The sequence below is a fragment of the Opisthocomus hoazin genome, chromosome 6 (assembly GCF_030867145.1).
Source record: "Opisthocomus hoazin isolate bOpiHoa1 chromosome 6, bOpiHoa1.hap1, whole genome shotgun sequence".
Taxonomy (NCBI): Eukaryota; Metazoa; Chordata; class Aves; order Opisthocomiformes; family Opisthocomidae; genus Opisthocomus; species Opisthocomus hoazin.
In genome coordinates this window covers 54,637,149-54,661,248 of record NC_134419.1, presented here as the reverse complement: position 1 = coordinate 54,661,248, position 24,100 = coordinate 54,637,149, and the positions used below count along the sequence as shown (strand labels likewise).

General features: G+C 48.6%; 1 protein-coding gene across 1 annotated transcript; it reads right to left on the bottom strand.

Annotated features, from left to right (window-relative positions):
• Window positions 1-587: 587 nt before the first annotated feature.
• On the bottom strand, window positions 588-12,593 carry LOC104329802 (microsomal triglyceride transfer protein). Its single transcript, XM_075424179.1, has 18 exons — window positions 12,527-12,593; window positions 11,252-11,433; window positions 10,903-11,046; window positions 10,263-10,370; window positions 9,498-9,614; window positions 7,700-7,839; window positions 7,246-7,399; window positions 6,397-6,554; window positions 5,684-5,849; window positions 5,132-5,239; window positions 4,788-5,000; window positions 4,443-4,657; window positions 3,745-3,842; window positions 2,567-2,688; window positions 1,901-2,128; window positions 1,454-1,578; window positions 1,022-1,192; window positions 588-735 (listed from the first exon to the last, which is right to left on the bottom strand). The coding sequence occupies exons 1-18, from the start codon at window positions 12,591-12,593 to the stop codon at window positions 588-590; spliced, it is 2,664 nt and encodes an 887-aa protein (XP_075280294.1).
• Between the last annotated feature and the right edge of the window lie 11,507 nt (window positions 12,594-24,100).

Genomic DNA, 24,100 nt, shown 5'->3' with positions numbered 1-24,100 from the left:
ATGTCTCTGTGGTTGCCTTAAAAAAAAAAAAAATTAAAACCCCACATGTCCTCCAGAAGTAAATTTTTCCATGTTTGTGGACAATTTGGCAGCAGCAAAACTGTTCATTAAAGGAGGGTCATTTACTCACTCCATGGGGCACCTCCTCCTTGCTGGCTGCAGATGTGGTCCCTCCTGACTGCCTTGATAAATGGGGAGAAAACACAGCATTTTGGGGTACAGGCTTGCAGATGGGATTCTTGGGCTCTGGAACTCATTCATTTGCAAAAGGTGGTTGTTTTTCCCAAGGACCAGTTTGTCTTCCAGCAAGCCCTTCCCCATGAAGGGGAAGAGTTCAGGCAGAGGAGGTCTCAGCCTTTGGGATGGGGAGGACAGGCTTGGTTCCTCCAGCCCCAAACAAGGGGCGTCTCTGGCTGTCCTGCAGCAGTTCCTCTCGTGGTCTATTCTGATGCCCTTCTTGCAGCATTTTTCATATTAAAAGATGGTTGTGGATGGGTTGGGCAGGGCCCTTGATAGCTCACATTGGGTTCGCAGAGAACTGGGGTGCGTGGCAGGCAGTTATTCAGCCCCAAAGTGCTCTGACTCCCCTATTCTTCTTCTGCTGTCAGTAGGAGATTGCAGACCTTGGAGTTGGCCTGGTGCAAGGCAAACTCTCGCCCGGGCACAGTGCCCCGCCTGCCTTTTCGAGCAGTACTGCTCTGGCTCCCAGCAGACTGAGAAACTGTGAAGATTTCCCTGTAGGACAAGGTAACATCAAACTTGTCAAGAGGCTGTGATGCTGGTGGACCTCATCTTCCTCCCAGACCAGCACATTGGCCTTTGTATCACCTGATGGTCTAGGCTTGGGACTTCTACTCCATCACCATGAACATGCGGTGTTCTTCCCTGTTCCCTACCTGTTCTGACCCACCCTGCTCAGTAAGTGTAACAAGCACTAATTCCCTCCTCTCCCCAAGATATACTCCTTTATCTCAAGTGCATCATGACATTTCTATGGTCTGTGGTCGTATCTGGAACCTACCTGTATGGGACCTGCTCCTCTCTCAGCTGCAGGCACGTGAGCACTGGGCTGCTGGAAAATCTCAGGATGGTATCAAAGTGGATTGAGGTCTCCACCTCTGTCTGGCTTCTCACAGTGGCTTGGAGAAAAGGGGCATCTAGTTCTGCCTGGAAATCAATGGTGAGGCTTCCCCTGAGAGACAGAAACGTGCAGGTCCAGTCACAAAGGAATGGCCCTGCACTGGGCACCATGCCCTGGCATCAAACAACCAGGAGTGTGTAACCAATGCCCACCAGACCCCTACCCAGTGTGTCCACCAGGCAGTGCTGGACCCAGCAGGAGAAGAGCAAGAGGCTGCGGAAAGCCAGCCCAAGATGGACCATCCCTTGTGCTGGGTGCTAAGACCCTGGGTACCCCACATTCCCAGAGTCAAACAGTTTCCCACCCACTGACCTTGTGTTGATGCTGGTTTTCAGTTCCTGCTCCCAAATGCTCAGGTCTATGTCGGCTGAAATGTCAAGCCCCAGGCCGCCCTGGAGTCTGATGGCCACTTGGAGGCCAGACTGCAGAGGAAGGACCTGGAAGACAGAGAAGGCAGAACTTGCTGTGATTGGACACCACTCTTGGCCAAGTGGCTGATACTGGCAGCGAGGCATGGCTTCTGGGGCTGCCTATCCCAACATTGGAGCTGGGCTTGCGTGGCAGGAACTGGAAGCAAGTGTGTCTTATGGCAGATCTGAGCCATCCTGCTGTTTTACCAACCCCAGGAGACCTCTGGCAGTTCTACCTCGCTCTTAGATGTGTATCCGCAGTGAGTAACATACCTAAAATCCATTGGCTCGTGGTATGATATTCACCCGGATTTGGTGTGGAGGCAGGCCACCTCCCCCCATACAGTACCTGGTGATGGTCCATCAGAAGGAGATTCCCTTTGAACACACTTGTGGGTTCTTCACTGCTTAACAAGACCTTGGCCATTAAGTCTGTATATCCCTGGAAGAAGACGATTGGCCGCAACTGAACATCGAAGAAGATGGCAGACATCCCGGCCATGAGCTCTGGCTCTTCTTCCCCTTCCAAGACATTTTCTCCCAGCATTGGCTCCATCCCTTGTGCTTCAATAGTGACCTAAAACACAGAGGTGGAGATGTGCACGCTGCATGGAGCAAGGCTGGAGAGCCCATTTCATGCCCTGCAACGTTATTTGAGTTGCTGTACTTGTCCAGCCCTTGGATAGGCACCATTTGAAGCAGGAGGATAGTGACGGAATGGGCTGAATAGGGCATCCAAGCTACCCCTGAGCAATGTGCAGCAGTGGTGTCGCATCCCCTGTATTTTTGGGGGGCAGGGGACTCCCTTCTCCAGAGCATGTCTGTCTGGCTTCACATCGGTGATGGGGGGGAATGCAATTATGTATTTCTGATATGGGGCACACTGAGTGCAGAGGTAAGGTCAGGCACCATAAGGAGGTTAAGAAGGGACACAGATGGGACAGTGTCACCACTGGGTTGGTGCTGCCACCCCTCTCCATGTACATGCCCCCCAGCCACTCTCCTGGCAGCACACCTGAGCTGCTCGAAGCTGCCGGCCATGGTGGAGCAGCGAGAAGTCAGAGACACTCTTCCGCAGGAATCCACCCTCCAAAAATAGCAGGTCCAGCCCGAAGGTGGAAAGCAGGTCCTGGGTGACTGAAAGGCAAAGAGACACCTGTAAGCAACCCCGGGCAGCGCCTGGCACATCTCTTTTTGCAAAAGAGTCACTGAATGGTGGTGAACCATAAATGCTCTGTAGGTGGGATGTGCAAGGCTGGGATCCCAGCAAGCGTGTTCCCTGCGCCTGGTGCCACCAAGGACCTGCTCAGCAAGATGGGGCGGTTTCTTAAAAGAGTTCATCCAGATTGATTGCGGGAGTTGGGAGGGCACTGGGTATGTCTAAAAGCAGGATCCTGAGAGCTTCTTGTTAATTTGGAAGCCTCCTCAATAGATTGCATGGCTGCTCCTGTAGAGCTGACCCAGCTATGGTCAGGGTGGCTGAACTGCACAGATCTCATGTATTAGCCATTAAATAGCTGATAAAGATAATTTGTTCAGAGGAGAAAGCTTCTCTGCACCATCTCCTTCCATTCTTGCACTAATCAAAGGATTTAGCATTGCAGTGTTTTTCTTCTAGGTATGGGCTATTTTGCCTTCACCCTACAAGGCTAGCCTGAGATAATTTGAAAAGAGACAGAAATGAGAGCTGAGGGGCAAAGATTTAAGCAGGTATTTAGCAAGTATTGTTTGTTACAGTCTCTCTGAAGTTTGACAATTTTTATCTCAGTACAAGAATTCTCCTCTTTGAAGAGCTTATGGAAAATACCTCGGGAACTGAGGAATGGAGCTAAACAGCTTGACTTATCAGTAAAAGCACAGAAACTCCCACCTACAATCTATCATTGGTTTAGTCTCCAGCTGCAGTTCCTCTTCCAAATTAGCAGGATTTTGGAAAAGTATGTGGCACAGCCCAACCCTCCTGCTGTAGAAAGCAGAGGTGATTGCAGAGATGTCAGAAAGAGGTGTATACATCTCAGGTGATGACAACCAACCAGCTTCAGCTGGTGCTGGGGCCATGCTCAGAAACCTCACAGCGAGATTTTGGGGCATTTGTATAAATCTGAGGCCTCTTCTGAAAGCTGCCTTTCCCCAGTAGCCCCTCCTTTAGCTGTTTAGAGAGGACCATGGCATGAGTGTCCTCTATGGCGTCACCTGTCAGAGGTCCTGAGAAAGAAGAGGACATGCCAGCTTTCGAGAAGAAGTTGTAATTATTTATCCGTGGGTCTCTCATGATGTCTTTCATTATCTTCCTGGAAGAAAGAGGAAAAGGGTACGTCAGCACTGAGAAGGGAAAATGTCAGTGGTCATTACAGAAGGCTGCACAAAGAAGAAAATACAAATTTCAAAACTGCTTCTTTCAGTTCCCCAGAAAACTGTGAGCAAAAAAGGAAACAAACAGACATCGGCTACCCTGGAATTTCCCTCTCCTCTCTGGTTTATTAGGATTAAACCAGTCAGATATTTTTGTGCAGCTTTTGCTTAGCTCTGAAAAATGTTAGTGCTCAGTTCGTTTTGTGCAGATAGGAAGATTAATGCAGTTACAAATTGTGCGCTGCCCTGCAAGCCAGAGCTCTGGCCTCCAAGGACTCTGCCTAGGGTCTTGCTGCTGCGGCGTGGGATGAGAAGCAATGCCGGGTTTTGGCTGGCTGGGTGTCATCCGCATTAGCCGCCCTGCTGTTTTCTTCCTCCTGCAGCAGGGAGTTTGCAGGCAGCCCCAATGCCAGCTCCAAGAAGTCACTCTAGCACACTTTAAAGGCACACTGGATCAAAAGCCACAGCTGGAGTGTGGAGGAGGAGAAAAAAGTGATGTAGAGCTAGGGGAATAACACAACCTTCCCCTCCAGACCCACCTTGCCGGGTGGTGGTCAGCACGCAGGCTGTTCTGGACCTTCAGCAGCAGAAATGTTGCCATCTCCCTCTCCAGCATGTTGGAGGCCAGCAGGATGTTGATGACATCCATGGGCAAGGGCTTGTTATCTAGGAGGATTTCTGCAGCGGCCAGGCGACACATTTTTTCATAGCTCTTTCTCTTCTCATGGAAAATCCTCCTCATTGCTTGTTTCACCTGCTGTGGGAGGGCAATTAAAAAGGTGCTGTCAGGGTGGTGATGTGCAAATGGTGGCCCTGTTTGCACCCTGATGGCTTGCCTTTGAATGGGAAGAGCAGCAACAAGCCTTGGCAGCTTCATTTTTTACCTCAATAGAGATGTACTCAGTGGGGAATCGCCGCAGGGCAGAGATGGCCACGGCAGTGACGGTGGTGGGACCTTCCTCAGCGTAGTCCAGAAGGGTGGGGATGGTTTCGGGGAGCAGTGCGTTCCCGAGGGCCAGCAGGTAAATGACCACCTCGGGCTCCTCCTTGGCACCTCTTAGCCCCGTGAGGATGGTTTCCACCCCATGCTCCACCTCCTGCAACATGTTTACAGGGGTGTGGAAGAGAAGGAGAATGAAAGGAGGGGCAGGAGACATTTTGGGCACCCCCAGAGAAGGGCAGGGGAGGGTCTGAAAAAGTCAAGCAAGGGAGTTTGCAGGGGACCCACCTGCAGCCCACACAGCTTCTGCTGGCACAGCTTGCCGACCAGAGAGCCCACAGCAACTATCCCTGTCTCCTGGACCTTGGGGGCCAGCTGCTTCCTGTTCATCTTGTCCTGGGTATCAGGAAAGGGGTATTAGGAAGCAGAAACAAAAATGGGAGAGAGAGATGAGGAGTATGTTTTACCCATTATCTCAAAACTTTTACCAAAAAAGTAAGGAAAAACTAGTTCTTTCCTGCCTTGAAGGAGGCAATGCATGGTTTAATTGGATAAAATACTGATCTTTCAGTGGCTTTTAATCAAGCTTTTATTATCTGTAATACACTGATATAAAGCACTTTCTGCTGAATGGTTTTCCTCAGAGGAGCATCTACTCCTATCGCCAATGTCCCATTAAAAGCACATAAAATAATCACATAAGCAGGATGATATATTTCTACAGAAATGTATTTTCCTTTTTCAGGAAAATACACTTGCTTTTCCCTCCTGGCTGAAATGGGGTGGGGATTCATCCTGGATTCAGGACCCTCAGGGAGGAAGAGAAATGTCTGTACTTACTAATACCAGGCGGAGAAGCTCTCCTGAAGGCCGGGGAGAGAAAGCTGCTGCGTAGAGAAACTTTTCCAGCAGGGATTTGGGCTCTTTGCTGAAATCCAGGAAGTCTGAGAGCGCTGCCAAGGATGCCACTGACTGGGCGGCCACCGCTGCCTCCACAACGAAGGGGCTGGGGCAAGAAGAGGGAAGTCATCAGTGGCACGACCCACAGATAGAGCTGGAGAAGAAACAAGGTACCCTGAGCAGCTCCTCATCCCCCTTTCTGTTCTCTATGCTTTCCTCTTGCTTTAACTCTTGGGAGCTTCAGTTCATGAGTTAAAAAAAGCTAGAAGGTTGGCTTTTGCTCTGAATTCACCCATGTCGAGGTATTCCAATGCAGAGGGGAGCCTGGCCCCAGAGCCTGCACCAACAAGGGATGGATGCCGTGGCCATGGGTGGATGGTCTGTAAGTAGTAGACCTCCAGCGATATCTGCAGAAAACCTTGCTGGAGTATTTGCTCTGCTCCAAAGCCAGGGGAAGAGCAGTGTTTGTACAGAACAGGCATTAAGAAAAAACAGAGTGCATTTGAACTAATCAGGACAGGTGCCTGGACCATGTATGGTGCATGGACCAGCACCAAATGGTCCTAGTTGCCAGGGCTGGGAATGACCCTGTGTGCCAGGGCTCTACATGAACAGAAAGCTGATTTTGATAAGATAGCACGTGGGATTCTCACAGCATCTCCTCGGGTACTCTCCTCAGCAGCTGCAGGACATCTCTCTTCTTGGAGCTGCGCATCATCTGGATGAACCTCTGGAACTGCCACGTGGTCGCTGCCTTCGAGGTGTCCATTTTGACTCTCTGAGTGTCAAAAGCCCTCAGGTAGGCTCTCAGCTGCAAAGATGAGGTTTATTTAATGGAATTCAGTCTCTTTACCCCCTAATCCTGAATCATGGAATAATGTTTATACTCGGGAAATATTTAGCAGTGGGAGGGGTCTGCGGGGGTCATGCAATTGACAGCAGGAATCCACCACAGCCTCCCACCCCTGCTGCTGAGGATTTCTGCTCAAGCCCAAATGACCCAATTTGGCGTATGTGCCAGGAAAAGAGGAGGGGAAAATGAGCATCACGGATGCCTGAAAGTTGCTGCATTTCTGGATTTCCTAGGTGAAAATCCTGGAGGACTTGAGGAGGCAGAAATAACCCCTCGTTTGTACTTACCAGCCTGACCTGTGCTGGAAATATTTCCTGACCTCAGACCTGTGATGAATTTAACCCAACTGGAGGCGCCAGCCATGCTCCGGTTTACTTCTCCCATCACAGAAGTGCAGTGGTGTCTGAGGGGACAGGGGACCCCTTCCTCCATGGGTAGCAACATTAGACACTATTTCAGAGAGCGAACAGGTCAGGCTGCTGCTCTGCAGTGGTCCCGGGGCCGCATCCTGCCTCATTAGTGGTAACCAGTTCCTCCAAATGCACCACCATGGTTTAACCCCAAATCCTACAGCCTTCTCCTGTCCACCCGGGTGCCCAGCTTTGGGAAGAGCATGCAGTGAGTTTTGGGGGTGGGTAGTGTCACTGACCGACGGGCAGTGGGTGCAGACCCTCCTGAAGGGCAGGCTGGCCATGCCCAGGGGCTGGTGCTGTCCCTCTGTGCCTGCCAGCACATCCTCGAGGCTTTGTCCGGCCGCCTCTGCTGGGCCAGGCGTTGGAGGAGACACTAGCTGGAGCTGCTGCCTGTGGAGGGAGAAAGAAGCCATTGGGAAGCGCTTTGTCATTTGTACCTTCCCTGGCTCAGAGGCTGGTTGGGTTCATGCAGGTTGGGAGAAGGAGGAGATGTGGGGGGTAGCCGTCAAAAGCTGTCTGGTGTTCCCTCTGTGCCATGCCCAGGTGCTGCACCATGTCCCCCTTGCTGCCTCCACCAGGTTGTGCCAGCCGAGCCATCAGGAGAGCAGCCAACACTTGAACTCCCACAGATACACCTTCATCCCATGCCAGGCTGCCTGGTTCAGGCTGTGGTACGGAGGCATCACTCACCTTGAACTGATTTTGATGCTGGTGGTGGACCTCAGGGCTGGAAACAGCACGTGGCTTTCCTCCGCCAGCACCGACTGGAGGAGGTTGTCCTTCACCACATACTGGCTTCTGCTGGTGGGCTGCCACTCAACTCCAAAAATCTTGAAAAAGGAAAAGCAAGGTGAAAAAACACAACCTTTTCTCTTCTTCCTTCTCCTTAGGAGGTTTTTCTCCCCTTTATTAGCAGCAAAAGAGCTTTCCAGTCCACAAAATCCCCTGCTTGCCTTGCAAAATGTAAGAAAGGAAAATCCAGATGAGCCCAGCCTCTTCGCAGATGTGGGAGCAGGCAGCACCAGGTGAGGACCACTGCATGAGGGTGCTCTCGCCCGTGGCTGATGTGGCGAGATGGACTGGTGACACCATGCGGACTTTCTCTTTCATTACAAGGTGGTGTCACCCTGGCTCAGCCACAGAGAAAAAGGGCAGCAGAGGGAGCAGGGTGTGCTCCTGCCTGGCGTGGGTGATGCCTGGAGACTGCAAACTGGAAATAGAGGACTCTAAAAGCATTGCCCTTCCTTCAAGCCTGTTCAACAGCGCTAGCTCCATAGCTGCCCCAACACAGCTGCACGGCGTGGGAAGAGGTGTGGCCCTCAATGTCAAAACCCACCTCATCCTGACGAGCATCAGCAAGGACATTCTCCAAGTGAAAGCTAAGCAACAGCAATTTCCACTGAGCTCATGCCAAAAAATGCTTGGCTTCCTCACTGTGCTGTGTGGTGACCTTGGGGATGCTCTCTGGCATTTTTCCTTCTGAAAGAAATTACCTACTTGCTGGACTTCACCTCTGCCTCATCTCTGAGCCCTGGCGAGGGGACCGCTGGTCATGCTGGGAGATGTTATTGAAGCAGCTGGGCTTGCACGTGGCAGATCTCGGGGAAAGGGAAGAGCTGAACCATGCGCAAATGGTGGGTTTTGACAGCAAATGGCATTAGCAATAATAATATCACTATCTAAATAGAAAGTTTTTTATCCATACGCTTTGCCTTTTACAGAGCTGGGCACCATCGTTATTTTGCTGTCGCAGCTACAGATACAGGCAAGGTCTAGAGAGCTGCCTCAGTCCAGATGGCAGGCTTGTGGGAAAACCCTACTTCCAAAAATGTGCACTGTGCAGGTTTTGTTACTTTCTTGGGTAATTTTGCCATGATTCATACACCAGAAAGCTTTTATTAGAAGAACAGAGTTTGACTGCCAGCTGTTGAGACCTCTGCCAAAGCCTATGGGCTCTCTGTGCAGTGGTGTCTATTTTTGTATTGAATTCAGTAGAGTTTATATATTTAAAAACCCCACTGATTTTAATTACAGCAGGTATCACTACATTAAGACCCACAGAGTTTCATCTATCAGGGCTGAACGCAGGCTACTGCTTTAAATGAAACAAGCAGTGGTCTTTGGTCCTGTCCCCTGTCAACCTAATCCCCAATCTGATGAGTCTGAAGTCTAGAAAACATTTCCGTATCTCCACCTTCCCACACAGGATTAGCTGATAAGTCAGAAGTGATAACAAGGATGTGGATGGGATGACCCAGGACATCTTTTCTGCTCCTACCCACCTGAAAACCGTATGCTTCTCCTGAGGTATATTGGTGCATCCCGTTTTGGGTATGGGTCTAAGAGCCGGAGCCCCATCCCAGGCTGGTGCAGCAGGCTGAAGCCAGCTGGGAGTGGGACTCAAAGCCCACCTGCAGGAAGATATTGGGGACAACCCTAATGTACTTGACATAAGTTGAGCCCACCAACATGAGAGCAATGGACTTGCTTTGTTTACGGAGGTGAATCCGGTCTTCAGCTTTGCGCAGCTGAGGAGATCTTTTGTCTTCGTGATGGAATGGTTGGATATGGCGTACGTGACTTGGCAGCTCCCGGAGATGTCCTCCTGAAACACAAATGTAAGTGACCATGGTTAAGGGTGATTTGCTTCAATCAAGCCTGAATAAAATGATCTGTGTAGAGGACAGACATAAAGGACAAACTAATAAATAGAAAAATAATCAAAAATCTAGAAACTGGGCCATATCTGGGGGTGCTGGATAGCTGCAAGTCCATCTGGGCAGAAAATTTTCTTTTGCAAATTTAGGCTAACACCAGCAGCAGCACCTTTGTGCCTTCATTTTGGGTTTTGAGATTATTTCATGTTGTTCGCAGGTCACTACAGCACCAGTTGAGCTCTGCAGGGAGGAGTTTCCCTGCCATTTGCCAGCTGCTGGCTGGACTGGGCAAAGCAAATGCCGCTCGGCAGAAATTTTTGTTAGAAGTTTTTCTCCGCTTTTCTTACTGTCCAGGGAAAGATGATGATTTTGTAAGTGTGCCCATTCCTAGAGATTATTTTATTTTAAATCTTCTGTCTTTCCAATAGCCATCCTCACTCACAGGCTGGGGGCACCTGGATCAGCAAAGCCCATGATGCTTGTTCTGAATTTTGGCTCTGCTGAAGCACCTGGCCTGCCTGTGCTTTGGGGCCGGCTCTCCTGCTGCAGCATCGTCCCTGGCTTCTGGCATGATCTGGCCACAGCTCTGCACCTACCTCTACTGCAGTGCCAGCGTGGAGCTGGAGCTGGAGCAGACTGACGACACCTCGCTTCAGGTTCGAGATCAGGATGGTTTCTGCTTCGTCCCCATAGAAGGCTTTGACCTGGGAGGGCAAGAGGTGGTGTCTGGCTACGTGGATGGCTCTGGGGGAATATAGGGTCTCAGCTGCCTTCCATGCTCAAAGGCACCTCCCCTGCAACCTAGGCAACACCCTGTAGATACCTGAAGATTTTTCACAAGGAGGACTGTATCACTCAATAGCACCAGCTTTGAGGATGCATGCCCACAAAATTTCCCTTTTTTTCCTCCCACCATGGTTTTCCGAAGCCTGAGAGGGGAAGGTCAGAAAGGAGCCTATATCCCATGGTTAGGACTGAAGCCCTTTTAACACAGCATGCTGCAGCTCCAGCTGAACCTGCAGCCCCTTTGGAGGATGGGGTCCATCTAGGGTTATACTGGACCCCATGGGAGACTGTATATTCCTACTTTTGCCACTCTGCCTGGTTCCTTGTGCTCTGATATAAAATCAGAGGTGGAGCAGAAGTTTATATGGGCTTCATGGCTGGGAAAAAATGAGATGTGGGCAGAAGTGCTCTGTGGAAGGCATGGGCAAGCCCAGGAGGTGTCCAGCTGACCTTCCCACTGCTCCAGGAGATGAACACCGGCTGCTGAAGCTCTGCCTGTGCCTCCTGGCTCAGTGCAATCTCCGCAGGGAGACCTCCAGCACCATTCTGGCTCCTCTCCTCTTCTGGCTCATGTTGGGCTTTCAGGTCACGGATCTATGACAACAGAAGATGGCAGAAGGCAGTGACCAAGCATGTCTGCTCTAAAGCTGCTGTGCATTTTAAATGCAGGCAATGGTCTCTTGGTCATGGAGGTCATTTTTCAGGTGGCTTGGGCTAGAAAGGGAAGGGGCTAAAGAAAGACAACATAGCTTCTACCAGGAGGAGTACCCAGCTGCAATGGCTTTACCACCTCACGCACCTGCACCTGGAGCAGCTCTTCCCCTCCTCGGTCCCTCCAGAGCCGGTGCAGCTGGACCCACGCTTCAGCCCGCAGCCCGACTCCCCGTGGGGATGGCGTAGAGGCGTGCTCCAGCTGGATGTCCAGGGTATAGCGGTACTGATAAAGGGTGCCAGGTTGGAAAGAAAGTGGCTGCAAATCCCCTAAGGAAAGATGCAAATGTTGAAGGTATGCGGTCGCGGAGCTCAGTTCCTCCACTTGTTGCATGCCACCTGCATCGCTCTGCCTCCAGGAATTGTCTTTTTTACACCAAGCGTTAGGTGTAACTGACAGGTTGGAGGGAGAACATGGGAAGGTTTTAATGGGAAATTATTTGTGCCTGAGGCCTGGGTGTTCTCACGGTGAAGGCTGATTCCAGCTTGCATTTCCAGTCCTGCCTTAGAAATGATGGCCAGAGTCGGCGAGTCTGCTTGGGGACGTCAGGACTTTTTGAAAGTGCCAAAGAAACACACTTTAATCCTGAAGTAAATTTTCCTGGGCATGCCCACAGAAAAAAGAGATATCTGGAAATGTCTTTTCAGCATAGTGCATTAACTGGGACAACATTAGCATTTTTATTTAGGGGAGAAGACAGCCCATATCCTTCACGTTGTGCGTTTCCCATCAGAACTACTAACTCTTCATTCACTGACTTTGTGATAGGGCAAAATGAAGTTGGTGGGGTAGCTTTAGTGAAAACTCCTCTTTGCTTTAATCTTATTTATCTAGAATTATCTAGAGTCCCTTCTCTTGTTCATACACAAATATGACTGCGGGGGAAGGGTTGCCTTTGCCGTGATGTAACCAGTCTAATCCATTTTCTAAAGTCACTTGAAATTCTCCTGCAAATCTGATGCACTTCATGGGCTTCTGAAATGTTTCGAAGTTCTGCTATTTCTGTTATAATGATAAATGAATCGATGGAAATCCATCTCCCCGCGGCTTTCCTCCGTGAGTCAGACTGAAGAGTTTCTATATTCTGCACTGTGTGCAGTTTAAAAAGCCCCAACTCTCCAGTTCCTCCTCCCCCCCCGCCCCGGGGAGTACTTCCACGGTCCCCAAAAATTTCCCTGCCTCGGGAGATGCTCAGACCTTTTGCAGTTGTTGTAGCAATAACTCTTCCCTCCCTAGCCAGAGACCGGGAGATGTGTTATGGCGAACCCCGGTACAATTTGTGCACCGGGACGAGCATCCCAGTTCTTGGGGCATCCGGACCCGGCCATGTCCTTGGACCCGAAGCAGCCCAAAGTCTCTTACCTTTTGCTGTGCTCCTGAAGGAAAAGCAAAGCAGGCAAAAGTATCCCAAAACCGCCTGTGGATTCATGGTGGGCTCTGGGAGCTGGGCGGGAGATGGGGAAGGAAGGGGGGTTGGGAGAGGGACTATACAACAAAAGTGGGCAAGGTTTGCAGCGTCAGGCGCTGGGGCCCGACCTTCTCCCTATCCTCGCCTTACACACCCAAAAAAAAGCAAATAATTAAACCTTTGCACCAACCCCCAGCAGCCACGGAGGCTTTGGAAATCGGCTGAGTTTTACCAAAGACCAGCGGAAGAGGGGGGAAAGCTGTAAAAAAGAGCTGCCAGCAGCATTTCGGGGTGGAGAAACTGCCAATTTGCCTTTATATGGGAGGGGGGTGCTCAGAAAGCTGCTCCGACCGTTGATGAACCATCTCTTCCCACCAGAAGGGAAAGGGGAAGAAAAGGCTGGTTTTAAAAGAAAAGACCCCGAAGGGGGAAGGCGGAAAACTGCTTTTCCATCCTTGTAGACAGAGGCTGGGATTTGCAGCTCGGAGGCTCAAGTTCCTTAAAGGGCAAGGCTGGAGGAGGGAACGGGGAGAGCCTGCCGAAGGGTTGGACCGTGGACGCGGTTACCCCCCAAAAACGGCGTGGGAAAGGGTTTAGGAGATGAGTGCTTTGCTGGTTGTGCTCCACACAGCCTCCTAACCCCTTGGTGCCCACCAACCGTGCATTTTTTTTCCCCATGCCCGAGCTTTCTGATTGCTGAGTTTAATTGCTTCCTAAAGACACCACAGACTGCAAAGGGCCAAAGTCCCTGTGGGGTGGTGATGTGGCTTAGGGTCCTGTGATGTCTTTTTGCCAAAAAGAATGGATGAGTGGGAGAGAGCGGTGCACCCTTCTTGTACAGGGATCTGGGAGGCAGTAATATCATTATGGAAGCGATCTAAGTATTACAGTGAGACCAAAACCCAATGGGTTTGGTGTTGGGCATTTTCAAGAGCACATCTTCCAGCTCTGCATCACCACTGGGATTTCGTGCCACTACCATGACCTGAAAAGCAGGGCAGATCCAGCTGTGAGCTACCTGGGGTAAGTCCAGCTATAGGTTTCCCATACGTGCTGTCTCCACTTTGTCCTCTGATGGTCTTTATGGCCAAATATCCCATATCTGGACGGAAGCCTGTTCTTCTCTGTGTTACTGTCTTTCCTGCTGGTCTGTCAGTTTTTCATTCAACAGTTTCCTTTTGCGTGATAGTCATTAGGGCTATCCTCGAGTAGGCTGCTCAAGATCTACCCCACAGCGTGTGGCACCATCAGCTGGGAGAGCCTGCCTGCATCGGCTTCTCCTCCCAGGACGCGTGGACCTGGGGGACTTCTGCTCTGCCAGCGTGCACTGAGAGAGCAAAGCACACAGGGGATGGATGGATGTCCTGCGGAACACAGAAAGTTTTAGCCCTTTAACCAGAAAAAATGAAATATTTAAAAGAGCAAAGTGGCTGTTGAGGGTCTACTTCCCAAAAATAACGTCCCAGAGTGTTTGCTGGTTGCAGCTAAACACACTACCTGTAGAGCAAAGGCAAACAGAAACAGCTTGCGAAAAAGACCCTGCTGATAAAGAAGCCTTAAACTGGAACTGAACTTTGGCTGGTTTGCTTCTTTAGACTTGGCTGCTGAGTCCTTCCAGGACTGGGGTGTGGGAAGCTGAAAAGCTGCAACCTGCTTTCCCATAGGCAGCTCTGGACTGCCGATTGCTACCCACCGGGAAGCTTGAGAGGCAAAGCCATGTGGTAGTCTCTCCACAGTTTTCCCAGTAGTCCCAGGGAAGTGAGTGTGTCCACTACCCCACACCCAAATCCCAGTGGGAGGACACCTCCTCCCCCACCCTGTGCTACTGAGGATGAGATGCTGAGGTCCTACTTGAAATCTGCACAGGAGGTGTCTTGCTGTCATTTCTTGATCTCCTCTGTTATAATCCCATCCTCAAGACAGGATAGCAATGGGCAGGGAAAGTCCATCCACCAGGGATGGCAATTATCTGTGGGTTCCTAAATCCCGTCTCTAGACTAAACCAACCATCCCAGATCCTTTTAAAGGCAGTAGAAAGAGAGAGGTGTCTCTGGAGGATGCTACATGTCACTTATCTTGGGCACTGCCTTACAGTGACATTAATCTCCCTCTGATGGTATTTATTTAACTCCATCGGTTATGTAGGAAATTTAATACCTTGCTCAGACTTTGATGTGTAACTTTGAAAGGAATCCTGCCTTCTGACATGTGGCTTTGCCAGTAACTGTGACAAATTCTGTGCCTGGAGAGACACTCCCCCCCCCCCACCCCCCCGGGTTTGTTAGTGCAGGAGGGGAGGCTGGGATGCTCAGTGAGTGTCAGTGCCCGTTTTCACCTGTTTTCTCTTCCTCCAGACCCAGTTCTTGCTCTGTCTCTGGGAGAATCCACAAAGGAGTAAAGCAGAAGAAATCATATGTTTCGTATTCCTGATGCTGGTCATGAACATGAAGGGCAGTGGCTTTGCCTCTTGGTCAGTGTTGCTTTGATTGTCCACTCTGTAGTTACTATAGAACCCTGTGTCTGTGGGTATAGGCAGAGACACTGCTGCCCAGCATCACTGCACAGTTACCCATACCCCATGCTTTCATCCACGTACTGCTCAAGTGAGGGGATAAACCTCAGTGAGCTTTGAACCCATCCTGCAGCTGAACTGAAAGAAGCGGAAATACAAAAATTGTGCAAGATTAATTTCACCAGCATCCCCTGACACATCTCTTCCCATGTGCTGGTCCTTTCTCTGTACACGGGGCAGCCCTGGGGCATATCTCCCCAGCACCCTGCTTGGTGCTCTGGACCTGCTGCTGCTGTGCAGGTACTGCTGGTCTGGTTGGTGTCCCCGTGCTGATCCCTGGAGGCTGGACCTCCTGTGCCCCCGAGACTCTCTCCCTGCCGCCTGCAGCTCAGGCTGGAGTTTGGCAGCTGCAGTCTCCAAACAACCCCAGAATGATGCTCTTCTCAGTAAAGCAAGGGCAAAATGGAAACAGAAGGAAGTGCATTTCCACTGTTGCATTAAAAGCCTTGGTAGTAGTGTTACAAGCCAATCCTCTCTTCTGGACATTTACTTTTGATTTCCACTCACTTCAATTTTAACCAACTTTTGTAAGGCCCCCCTTTTGCTAAGCATTCTTCTCAAACCCATCTGGGGCTGTCATGCTCTTGGAAAGCTACCTTATGAAACTTTGCAAATCTATGGACAGATGCATGGTCCTAAAAACAGTGCTGCTGAAGTCCTGGGTCCTCCTCCAGCCCCTCACGTATCGCCCAAGGGAAACGTGATCTCCTGTTTCCATCCGGGCACAACCTGCCAGTGCAAATCCTCTTATAAATTAATGTAGTGTGGTCAAGGATATCTCTTCGTCATTTCACTTTATTTGCACACTATGCTGCTAATTCCCTGGGAATGACATGGTGGCAAGATTTATGGACAGAACTGGGATGCTGAGCCCCCTTCCCCAGTCCCCAGCCCTCAATCTCCGGATGGTCCTCACCCCACCAGCCAGCTGTGAGCAGCCACTGGCGAATCGCCATGGGGCAGTCTGGCTGCAGGACCTGACGCGGCAGCTCTGAAATCCTTTGGCAGGAGAGCAGAGCAGAGAGGGTCAGTGTCACTGGGTCACCGTGCCCCAGGGTCAGAGAGGCATGTGGGGACCTCACCACCCGGGTATGACATCAGGGTGGACTTTGGCAAAGGGTGGTCAACCTGCCCAGAGGCTGAACTTGCCCAGATGACAGCAGGATGGAGGCAATGGGGACTGTTGCATCAAAGCCCATCAACAGCAAGCCCCAACCCGTGGAAGTTTTCAGGGAATTTTCAAATGCAGATTTGCATAAAAAATATCCAGTGGAAATAATGAGACCCCAACACTCTTTAGCCAGGGGAATACCAGTACCAGCAGCCAGTCTCTAGGCTTGGAGGCTACTGGACTGGTATCTAAACCAGGGAGGTTGCTGCATCATTCAGGCATTTCCCAGCACAGCTCCTGGGTGGCTCGGGATTTTCCAGCTCTCTTTCCAGTATTTGGTCACCCTGGGGTGGACAGGAGGGTGGAAGGGAAGAATCCCTAAGGGCTCTGTTCCTTTCCCATTTCTCACAGGTGGTCTTTAGTTACACATCCACTCCAGCTTCTTATTATTCAGGAATTTTTAGGAAAGACTTGGAAGCATTTTTATGAAAATATATATAAAGAATATGTATAAATAATATAACCCGGTTGCTTGCAGCAAATCAAGCTAACGGCATGATGAAATTTTATGGTGGTGTACCTAGTTTAATCTACATGGTAACTCCACTTGGTTGGGAAACATGCAGGTGACGCACTGGGTCTCGACTGGGACGGTGTGGCCTCTGCTGCTGGCAGAAGGTGATGGACCCTTGCCTGCCACAAGAAGAGTCATTCCCAAGATGCTCTCCTCACCACGCAGCAGGAGGCAAGAGACACCTCTAAAACCTGACAACATCTTTCTGAGGCTCAGAGCCATTTCAGCTCAAATACACAGGAAAAGAGCTCAGTTGGAGAAAGGGACCTGGTAGCCCCTGATACTGCCTTTACAGCCATGTTTCAAATGTGAAGTCCATGCTCCCTTGCAGGGTGACCACTGGTAGGTTTTTTTGCTTATGCAGCAGCTGAGCTGCTGTCCTGCAAAGGTCATAAACAACTCTTTAAAGGCCAGTGCTCAGGTATGTAATGGAGAAGCTGAGTTGTCTGTTTCCCATCTAAGCTATTGCCCATCTACGCTGGACCATGCATTACCTCTCTCCTCCAGGCTGGAGGCAACTTCTCCTTGGAAAATCATGGAGAAAATAGAGAAGCCTTGAAGGAGTGTCTTCTGCAGCACCTTGGAGCTCCCTGGGAGCAGATTATGATGCCCTCCTCCAAAAGTGTGCAGCGTTTTAATAGAGTGATCAGAGGCAAAGACAGCCATGCAACACTTTCTAAACACCCATTCAGGTGTGCCTGATGGGTGCTTCTGTAGCGCATTTCCAATTCTTGGGCTTACGCACTTGTGCAGACTTTCCTCATGCAAAAGCCGTGCTTTAACACAGAGGGAGCCTTCTCTGCAGTGTCTCGTAAATTAGAAGGAGCAGATATGGTGCGGGTGCCCTGAGGTTGTATAGGACATACTGATCAAGGAGGCCCCTTGGGGCTAAGCGTGTCCAGTGTATAGCTGAGGGCACTAATGAGCCCAAATGGCCCTAAGAAGCCTCACCTGGGGCCTCCACCCATGATGGAGAATTCCACATGATTCCCATGATAGGGAATTCCACAAAGATTAAGCGGAAAACAAAGCAGTGACTATCAGAGGCCTCAGACAAGAATGTAACAAGCACATCTTAAAGAAGTGCAGATAAACCAAGCAGACACCAAGAACTGGAGGAATCCACAAACTTCTCAGACCATATATAGGAGGAAAGACTCAGAATTCATGGAAAGGACATCAAGAAGTACCACTTCTGCAGCCACCAGAGGTCACAGAGACCATCGAGGACCCCATGGAAACTGCACAGAGACCCAGGCTGCATGTGTGATGACTATTTCCCATCTAAGCTATTGCCCATATATTGTCATGGCAAATACGATAAATAGTTCCAGGAAATAGAATAAATATGTACGAACATTCTGGGAAACTTAATGCACACGCATGTAACAGGGTTATAGAAGACTGGGGTGAGGTGATATGGGGCATGCACATTAGGAGGAGTGATCCCCGTGCATCAGGCACCGTAGTAAAGAATGCCTGCTTTTTAATGCTACATTGGTGTTAAGGAGTTTTACTTCCGATTTTGGTGACAGAAACAGTAAATATCGGGCTTTCAAAGCTTTGGAGCTATTTTATTTGTAAAGTAGTCTTATTTTTTTATACAGCTCTGGTCTTGGATCAGCCCTTTCTAAGACAGTTCCTGTAACTCGGGTCTGGCAGCCAAAACTGCTCTTTTCACAGCCTGCTTTTTAGGCAATTGCTTCCCATGAAAAAAACTTACATTGTGCTGCCTGGGTGGTGGAAAGCAGTCAGCACCAGTGATAAGTCTGTTACGAGAAGTATAAAAAGAGCTGCTCTCCACCAGCCCTGCGGAGAGGCTTGCAGACCCCCCCCATTTGCATGGCACTGTCTGTGCTCTTTGTGCTTTATTGTGTGAAGGTTGCTAGGCTGCATTTCTCAGGGCAGCAGCAAAGCCTGCCTCCTTTTTGTCTGCCTGGTTTCTCTATCCCGCTGCCTGAAACGGGCTGTGAAATAACCCCCGGGCTCGGCTCCTTGTGAGTTGTTGGTTGCTCACCATAGCTATGTCTTGTGGGGACTCAATAGATGGGATTGTGGGGGGAGAGCCTGAGCACAGCAAAGTGGTAGGTGCTGGGTTTACATCTTAATCTGAGGTTTCCTGAGGTCTGACAAAATGAAGAAAAGACTTTGTTGTTTTAATGCACAGTGATATTTTTTGCAATTGCAGGAAAATAGGGCTGGGATTGACTTCAAGAAGTTGCCTGGCCCAGTCCCCTGTGGCTGGCTTTACATTGATGAATGGATGCCTGACCTCTTTGTAAAGAGCCTTTGCTGATGGAGATTTCTCGGTTTCTATAGCAAATTTATCCCAGTGCTTTACTGCTATAAAGATGTCTCATCTTGCTGCAGTTTTACCCTATTACTTCTAACCCTAGCCCCGGCTAACATGGAAAGTTGTTTCTTTAGGAGAGAAATTTGAAGGTATCTTGGCTGCAACCCTCTTTCCTTCCTCTCTCTCCTTGGAGGTCCGGTTTTCCAGACCCCTGCTCTTTCCCTATAAACCCTTGGTAACCAGCTGACCTAGAGGATCTGGTCTCCCCAGTTAAGGCTCTGGTGTATGCTTGCTTTTCTACCTTCTGTGAGCTGTGGATGAACGTCTGGGTTTGAGGAGCCCATTCTGCTCCCTTTGCTCAAGCAACTAGTCTTGCAGATGTTTTAATCTCCCTCTGCTCCTCTTGCTTTGACTGAGGTTAGTGCAAAGTGCTTGCTGAAATGAAAAATATCCAGGAAACTTTTTAAGGTTATAACGCTTTCTCCAAGTCATTGAGATGTGACCACATTTGTTAAAAACCAACAGTGCAAATGCATGTATGTTTCCCTCTCCCAGCCTCCATCTTCTCTCTGCATGGTTCATTAGTTTGTAATCTCAACAATTGCTGGGGAAACCTTTCTAATCTTGTCAACTGGCAATGCAACTTCTTTCTAATTTAGTTTTAAAATAGGTTTTTAAGTCAGGCTATGCCTATGCTATTGATTTGAATTTTTGATTTAGTAAGCTGCTGCTTAACAAGATCTTTGCTATACTTCTGTAATGCCTTTCTTCAAGGGCCAAAGAATAACATTTACAGGGCTGGAAGAAGTGTTTCCCAGTAGTTGTCTATAAATGTACTGTATTAAGCTAGGTTTCTTTAAAAGACATTTTGTGTAACTTGTATTCAGTGAAATTAAGGCACTCGAATTACTTTGGAAAATGGTCCATTTAGGATAGATCTGTGCTGTAAAGCATGGACATCGACCTGATGTGGATGGGCAGTGTGTCCTTTGATCAATGTAGGGCCAGGCTCTGTGTGCATATAGAATGTTGCACACCATGTAACAAACTCTGTGAGACAGCATTTCCACTCATGAAATTTGTCTGGTTGGAGCTAAGCCCAGCAACACAGAGGAAAAGGCACAGGTTGAGCTGCGTGTGCTGTACACGTGAAATCCCACTGATGTGCCTGAAGTGTGGTCCTCCCCAGCAACTTTTCTTGTAGATAAATTAAAAAGCTAATAGCTGATGCTCAGTACTTTGGCATCTAGCTGCATAACAGCAGAGGGAATTAGCTCCCTGCTTGCAGGTTGGGCAGTGGAGCCTGCAGCCGGATTGTTTCTGGTTAAATTCAATGTAAATGAAAAGATTTTGAGAGACGCTCCAAGTGGAAAGAATTTAAAAGAACAGAAATAAATTGGCGTATCACTGACATAGTAATTGGTATTTTACTCTTTCTCTTTTTCTTTTAAAAAATATACACACAGCAGTAATTTTTTAACACAGTGTTTTGGGAGAAACACTAGAGAAATAAACTCACAATCCTGCTGCTGCTTCCTCTGTTCAATTTTAGTGGCTAGTTTTCTTCATTCACATGCTTTATTCTTGTAATCAGACAATTTCTTGAACTGAAGTCCCTTGAAGTGGTCAAGCTTTCAGAAAGTCAAGAGCCTTGTTCTGTCTGAGAGAAATTGTTTTGGTTTTTTTGATGACTAATGTATTTTAGAAAATCTTTAGAACATTTTGCACCTTTCCAGCTCTGGTGGTCACTTCTTACTCTGATTAATGCCATGGGAGCAGATTGCTCTTGAGTGAGAGTTGTCAGGAGCTCCCCTGCTTGTTGGATGCCTTTCTGCAAATGCTGGGAGTCACTTCATAGCATCTAGTCTCCAAGACCTAACGAGGAGATGCTGACATCGGACTTGCAGAAGTCGGAGTATCCAGAGGACTCCTGTCAGTCTGCATTCAAGTCCTATTTGGCCATTAATTTTTCAGTGTACATAGCATCATCAGCAATGTCTTTGTTTACATGCTGGGATGTAACTACTAAATTACTGGAGCATCCTGATGTTGAAAGCAATATTTTATTTACCAGTGTAATCGAAGCAGAGTCTACTCTTGTATCAGGCCAGCTAACAAACATTAAAGAGGCCAGAGAAGCCAATGCCTGGGTCATCTTTCAGTTGCTCCTCATCTTTGCTGCCACTGAAAGCATCACCTCTTTGCATAGTGAGGATAGAGAACAAAGTCATGGGTGGTCCCAGGGCATCTCCCTTTTTAACTGGTATTTAAACCGATATTCCTCAGACATAAGAAAATCATGGAGGCTTTCCTGGCTCTGACATGTGTATCTTGTTGCCCATCAAACCACTGCTGTGCTCTGGTGTTGGATGTGGCTCTGAGAAAGCCAGAACTTGCTTTGAATTAAAATGATGCTTGACAAGCCTCAAGTGCAGCTGAAGAATCTCTTGTTTCTGTCTTTGGAAATGAGATGTGAGTTGTGAGGCATTAGGCCAATGCTTGCTGCATTTTATTTACATTTTTACAATTAAACAAGGGGTTGATAAGATTGACAAGGAAGATATGACTGAGGAGCTTGTTAAACAGCAACTTCTAAACTCTCTGGGTGATTTAAAGAACAGTAGGGTACGACGACTCTTTTCCAGTGCGAGATTAGAGTAATCGATAATAACATGCTCACTGACATAAAAGTCACTTTTTAAAAGCAATTTATCATTCATTGAAATGCAGGAGCTATGGTGTTTGACAAAGCCCCAGTGGAATGATGGAGAATATTCCTGACTGATTTCTTTCTCTTGTTGTGCCAGAAAAAAAACAATCAATCATACTTAAGGAAGTGTTATTTCCTCTGATCCCTTGTAGTTTGGGGGGAAACAGTATCCAGGGGCATGAATTATTCAGTCCGCATTGCCATCTTCCTCTACGTGTGAGGTCTGGGTGTTGTGCTGGGGAGTGGGGCCAGCGCAATTTCTAGGCCTGCATATCGGGACTTGGAGATTGAGTGCTTGATTTTTTTTTTAAAAGAGGTTAACCCTGGAGACTCAGCTCCCTCTAGGGTCAGAAGAGGGAGAGACACCTTCCTTCAGGGGGTCTTTCAGCCAGATTACGCTCTCTCAGCATCGGGTCTTAGCTGTCTAGTAGCTGAAGTCTTGCCTCTTCCTAAAACAGTGGTGTAAATCCCACTCAAGGTGGTAAATCTCTCGAGTGTGTGAGCTGTGAATCTAATGGTGTGCAGATACACCTACTACGGTGTGACAAAAGGTGCAAATGCATTTGCAAAGGAATAAAGAACAGTCAGGACTGGTATGGAAACACTGCTCTATGTTAAAAGACAGTAGACATTGAAATGCCATTGTATGGTACTGAAAATCTGGCAAGAAATGGAGATGTTTAACGTGTTAGGCACTCATGTCTAGAGGCTGCTGGAGGTGAGATGAAGCTAATGCAGAGGAACAGCAAGTATGTGATTTTTTTCAGCCAGGAGCATGTATGGATTTGCTGCAATTATGAGGCTGTGGCTTGTCAGACTGGAGGAACCCCTTAAAGCATTGCAGACAAATGCAAGATGGGATTCCAGGTTTGCATTCTCAGTTGCTGAGCTCATGCGGGTTTGGAGTCTCCGGATGCCTCTTGGAGCTGTAAAGCACCATGTGGGCAGCAGTTCCTCGGTTGCTTTGGGGACTTACATTACAAAGATCAGTTTAGTAGCTGGGTCACCTCCAAGCTGCTCTGTTGTGAGCAGCAGAGCAAGGGACACCTCTGAAGGCAACAGCCCATCCATGGTCAGGAAGAGCCTACTTGCTGAACCTTCTCTATCAGCTGCAGATAATGCTGCTCGGGCACTTCAGTGAAGTGGGATAAATCCAGGCTGTGGTTTCTGTGCCACACCGACAGTGAGGAGCAATTATACAGTCTTCTCAGGCTAATTCCCGCTGTGGAGACTAGTTAGCTGTTGTTAGACTTTGGAAGGGGACCATAAGTTCTATCACCTGTCTGTGCTTAAATACTGGTTGCAGCTGTGGCTGTGTTATAGGAGCTGATCCCCTGTGAGGCTTGGAGATAATAAACCGATAACCATGAACACATGCAGGTGATGACAGAACACAGTTTCCCAAGATGGGGCTTACTGTTACAAATATGGGGCTGCCAGCTGATTTGCAGTTTTCTGTCTTGCAATCAGCTTTCTGGGGGGTTTCATTGTGCTGAGGCTCGATTTGCTGTGCAATATGGGATAGTCAATATTTTATTTCCCTGTTACCAAATACGTTTGGTGTCAGTATGTGAGAGCAAAGAAACAAATATGGAAATTTTGGCGTGTACACAACATGAGAGAATTTTAACCACGTTTGATAAAAAGCATGGCTTCTAATTTCTGCTTGCTTACCTTGCAAAATGCTGAGGTTTCCGTGTTGGAGGGGAGGTTTATTGCTTGCTTCTCCCCTGCCTCCAGAGTGAAGCTTGAAAGCTTTTCACTGGCAAGAAACTGAAGAAATTAGTGGGAAAGCAATTGCAACACTGAAAGAGCAAGTTGAAATTGCAAATGTTACTACAGCCACTCTGAAGCCAGGACCACGAGGTACTTGTTGCAGTAATCCAAATCTGGTTGGAAAGGTGCCTCTGGCAGGGAGCAGTGCCTCTACCTTGTCCTTGGCAAGCAGGATTTTCTCTGAATGAGAACAGCTGGGAAGGTGTTGGAGTCTGCCTCAGTTGTGATCTAATTTTCTAGTAACAGCTTGCATTGCTTTCTAGCCTGGACTGAACTTATTCTGCCAACAGAGTGGTAAGAAGTTTGTATCCAAGTATTTTAATACTTATTGGGATAATTTAGTCCAACAGCAAAGCTATTGCCATTACACTGGCAATTGTCATATTCTTGATTTGTCTGCTTTATTTCTAAGGTTTATTGTGCAACTCCCAAGAATATCACTTGATGTCATATTTTTAAAAAATCAGGCCAACTTTCTGGGGTGATGTTAGC

Coding starts and splice junctions, on each gene's coding strand:
- LOC104329802 (XM_075424179.1), bottom strand. CDS start 12,593: ATGAATCCACAGGCGGTTTTGGGATACTTTTGCCTGCTTTGCTTTTCC. Junction 10,371..10,902: donor TCTCCTGGAGCAGTGGGAAG/GTCAGCTGGACA, acceptor TTGCCCTCCCAG/GTCAAAGCCTTCTATGGGGA. Junction 7,400..7,699: donor AGCATCAAAATCAGTTCAAG/GTGAGTGATGCC, acceptor CTCCCTCCACAG/GCAGCAGCTCCAGCTAGTGT.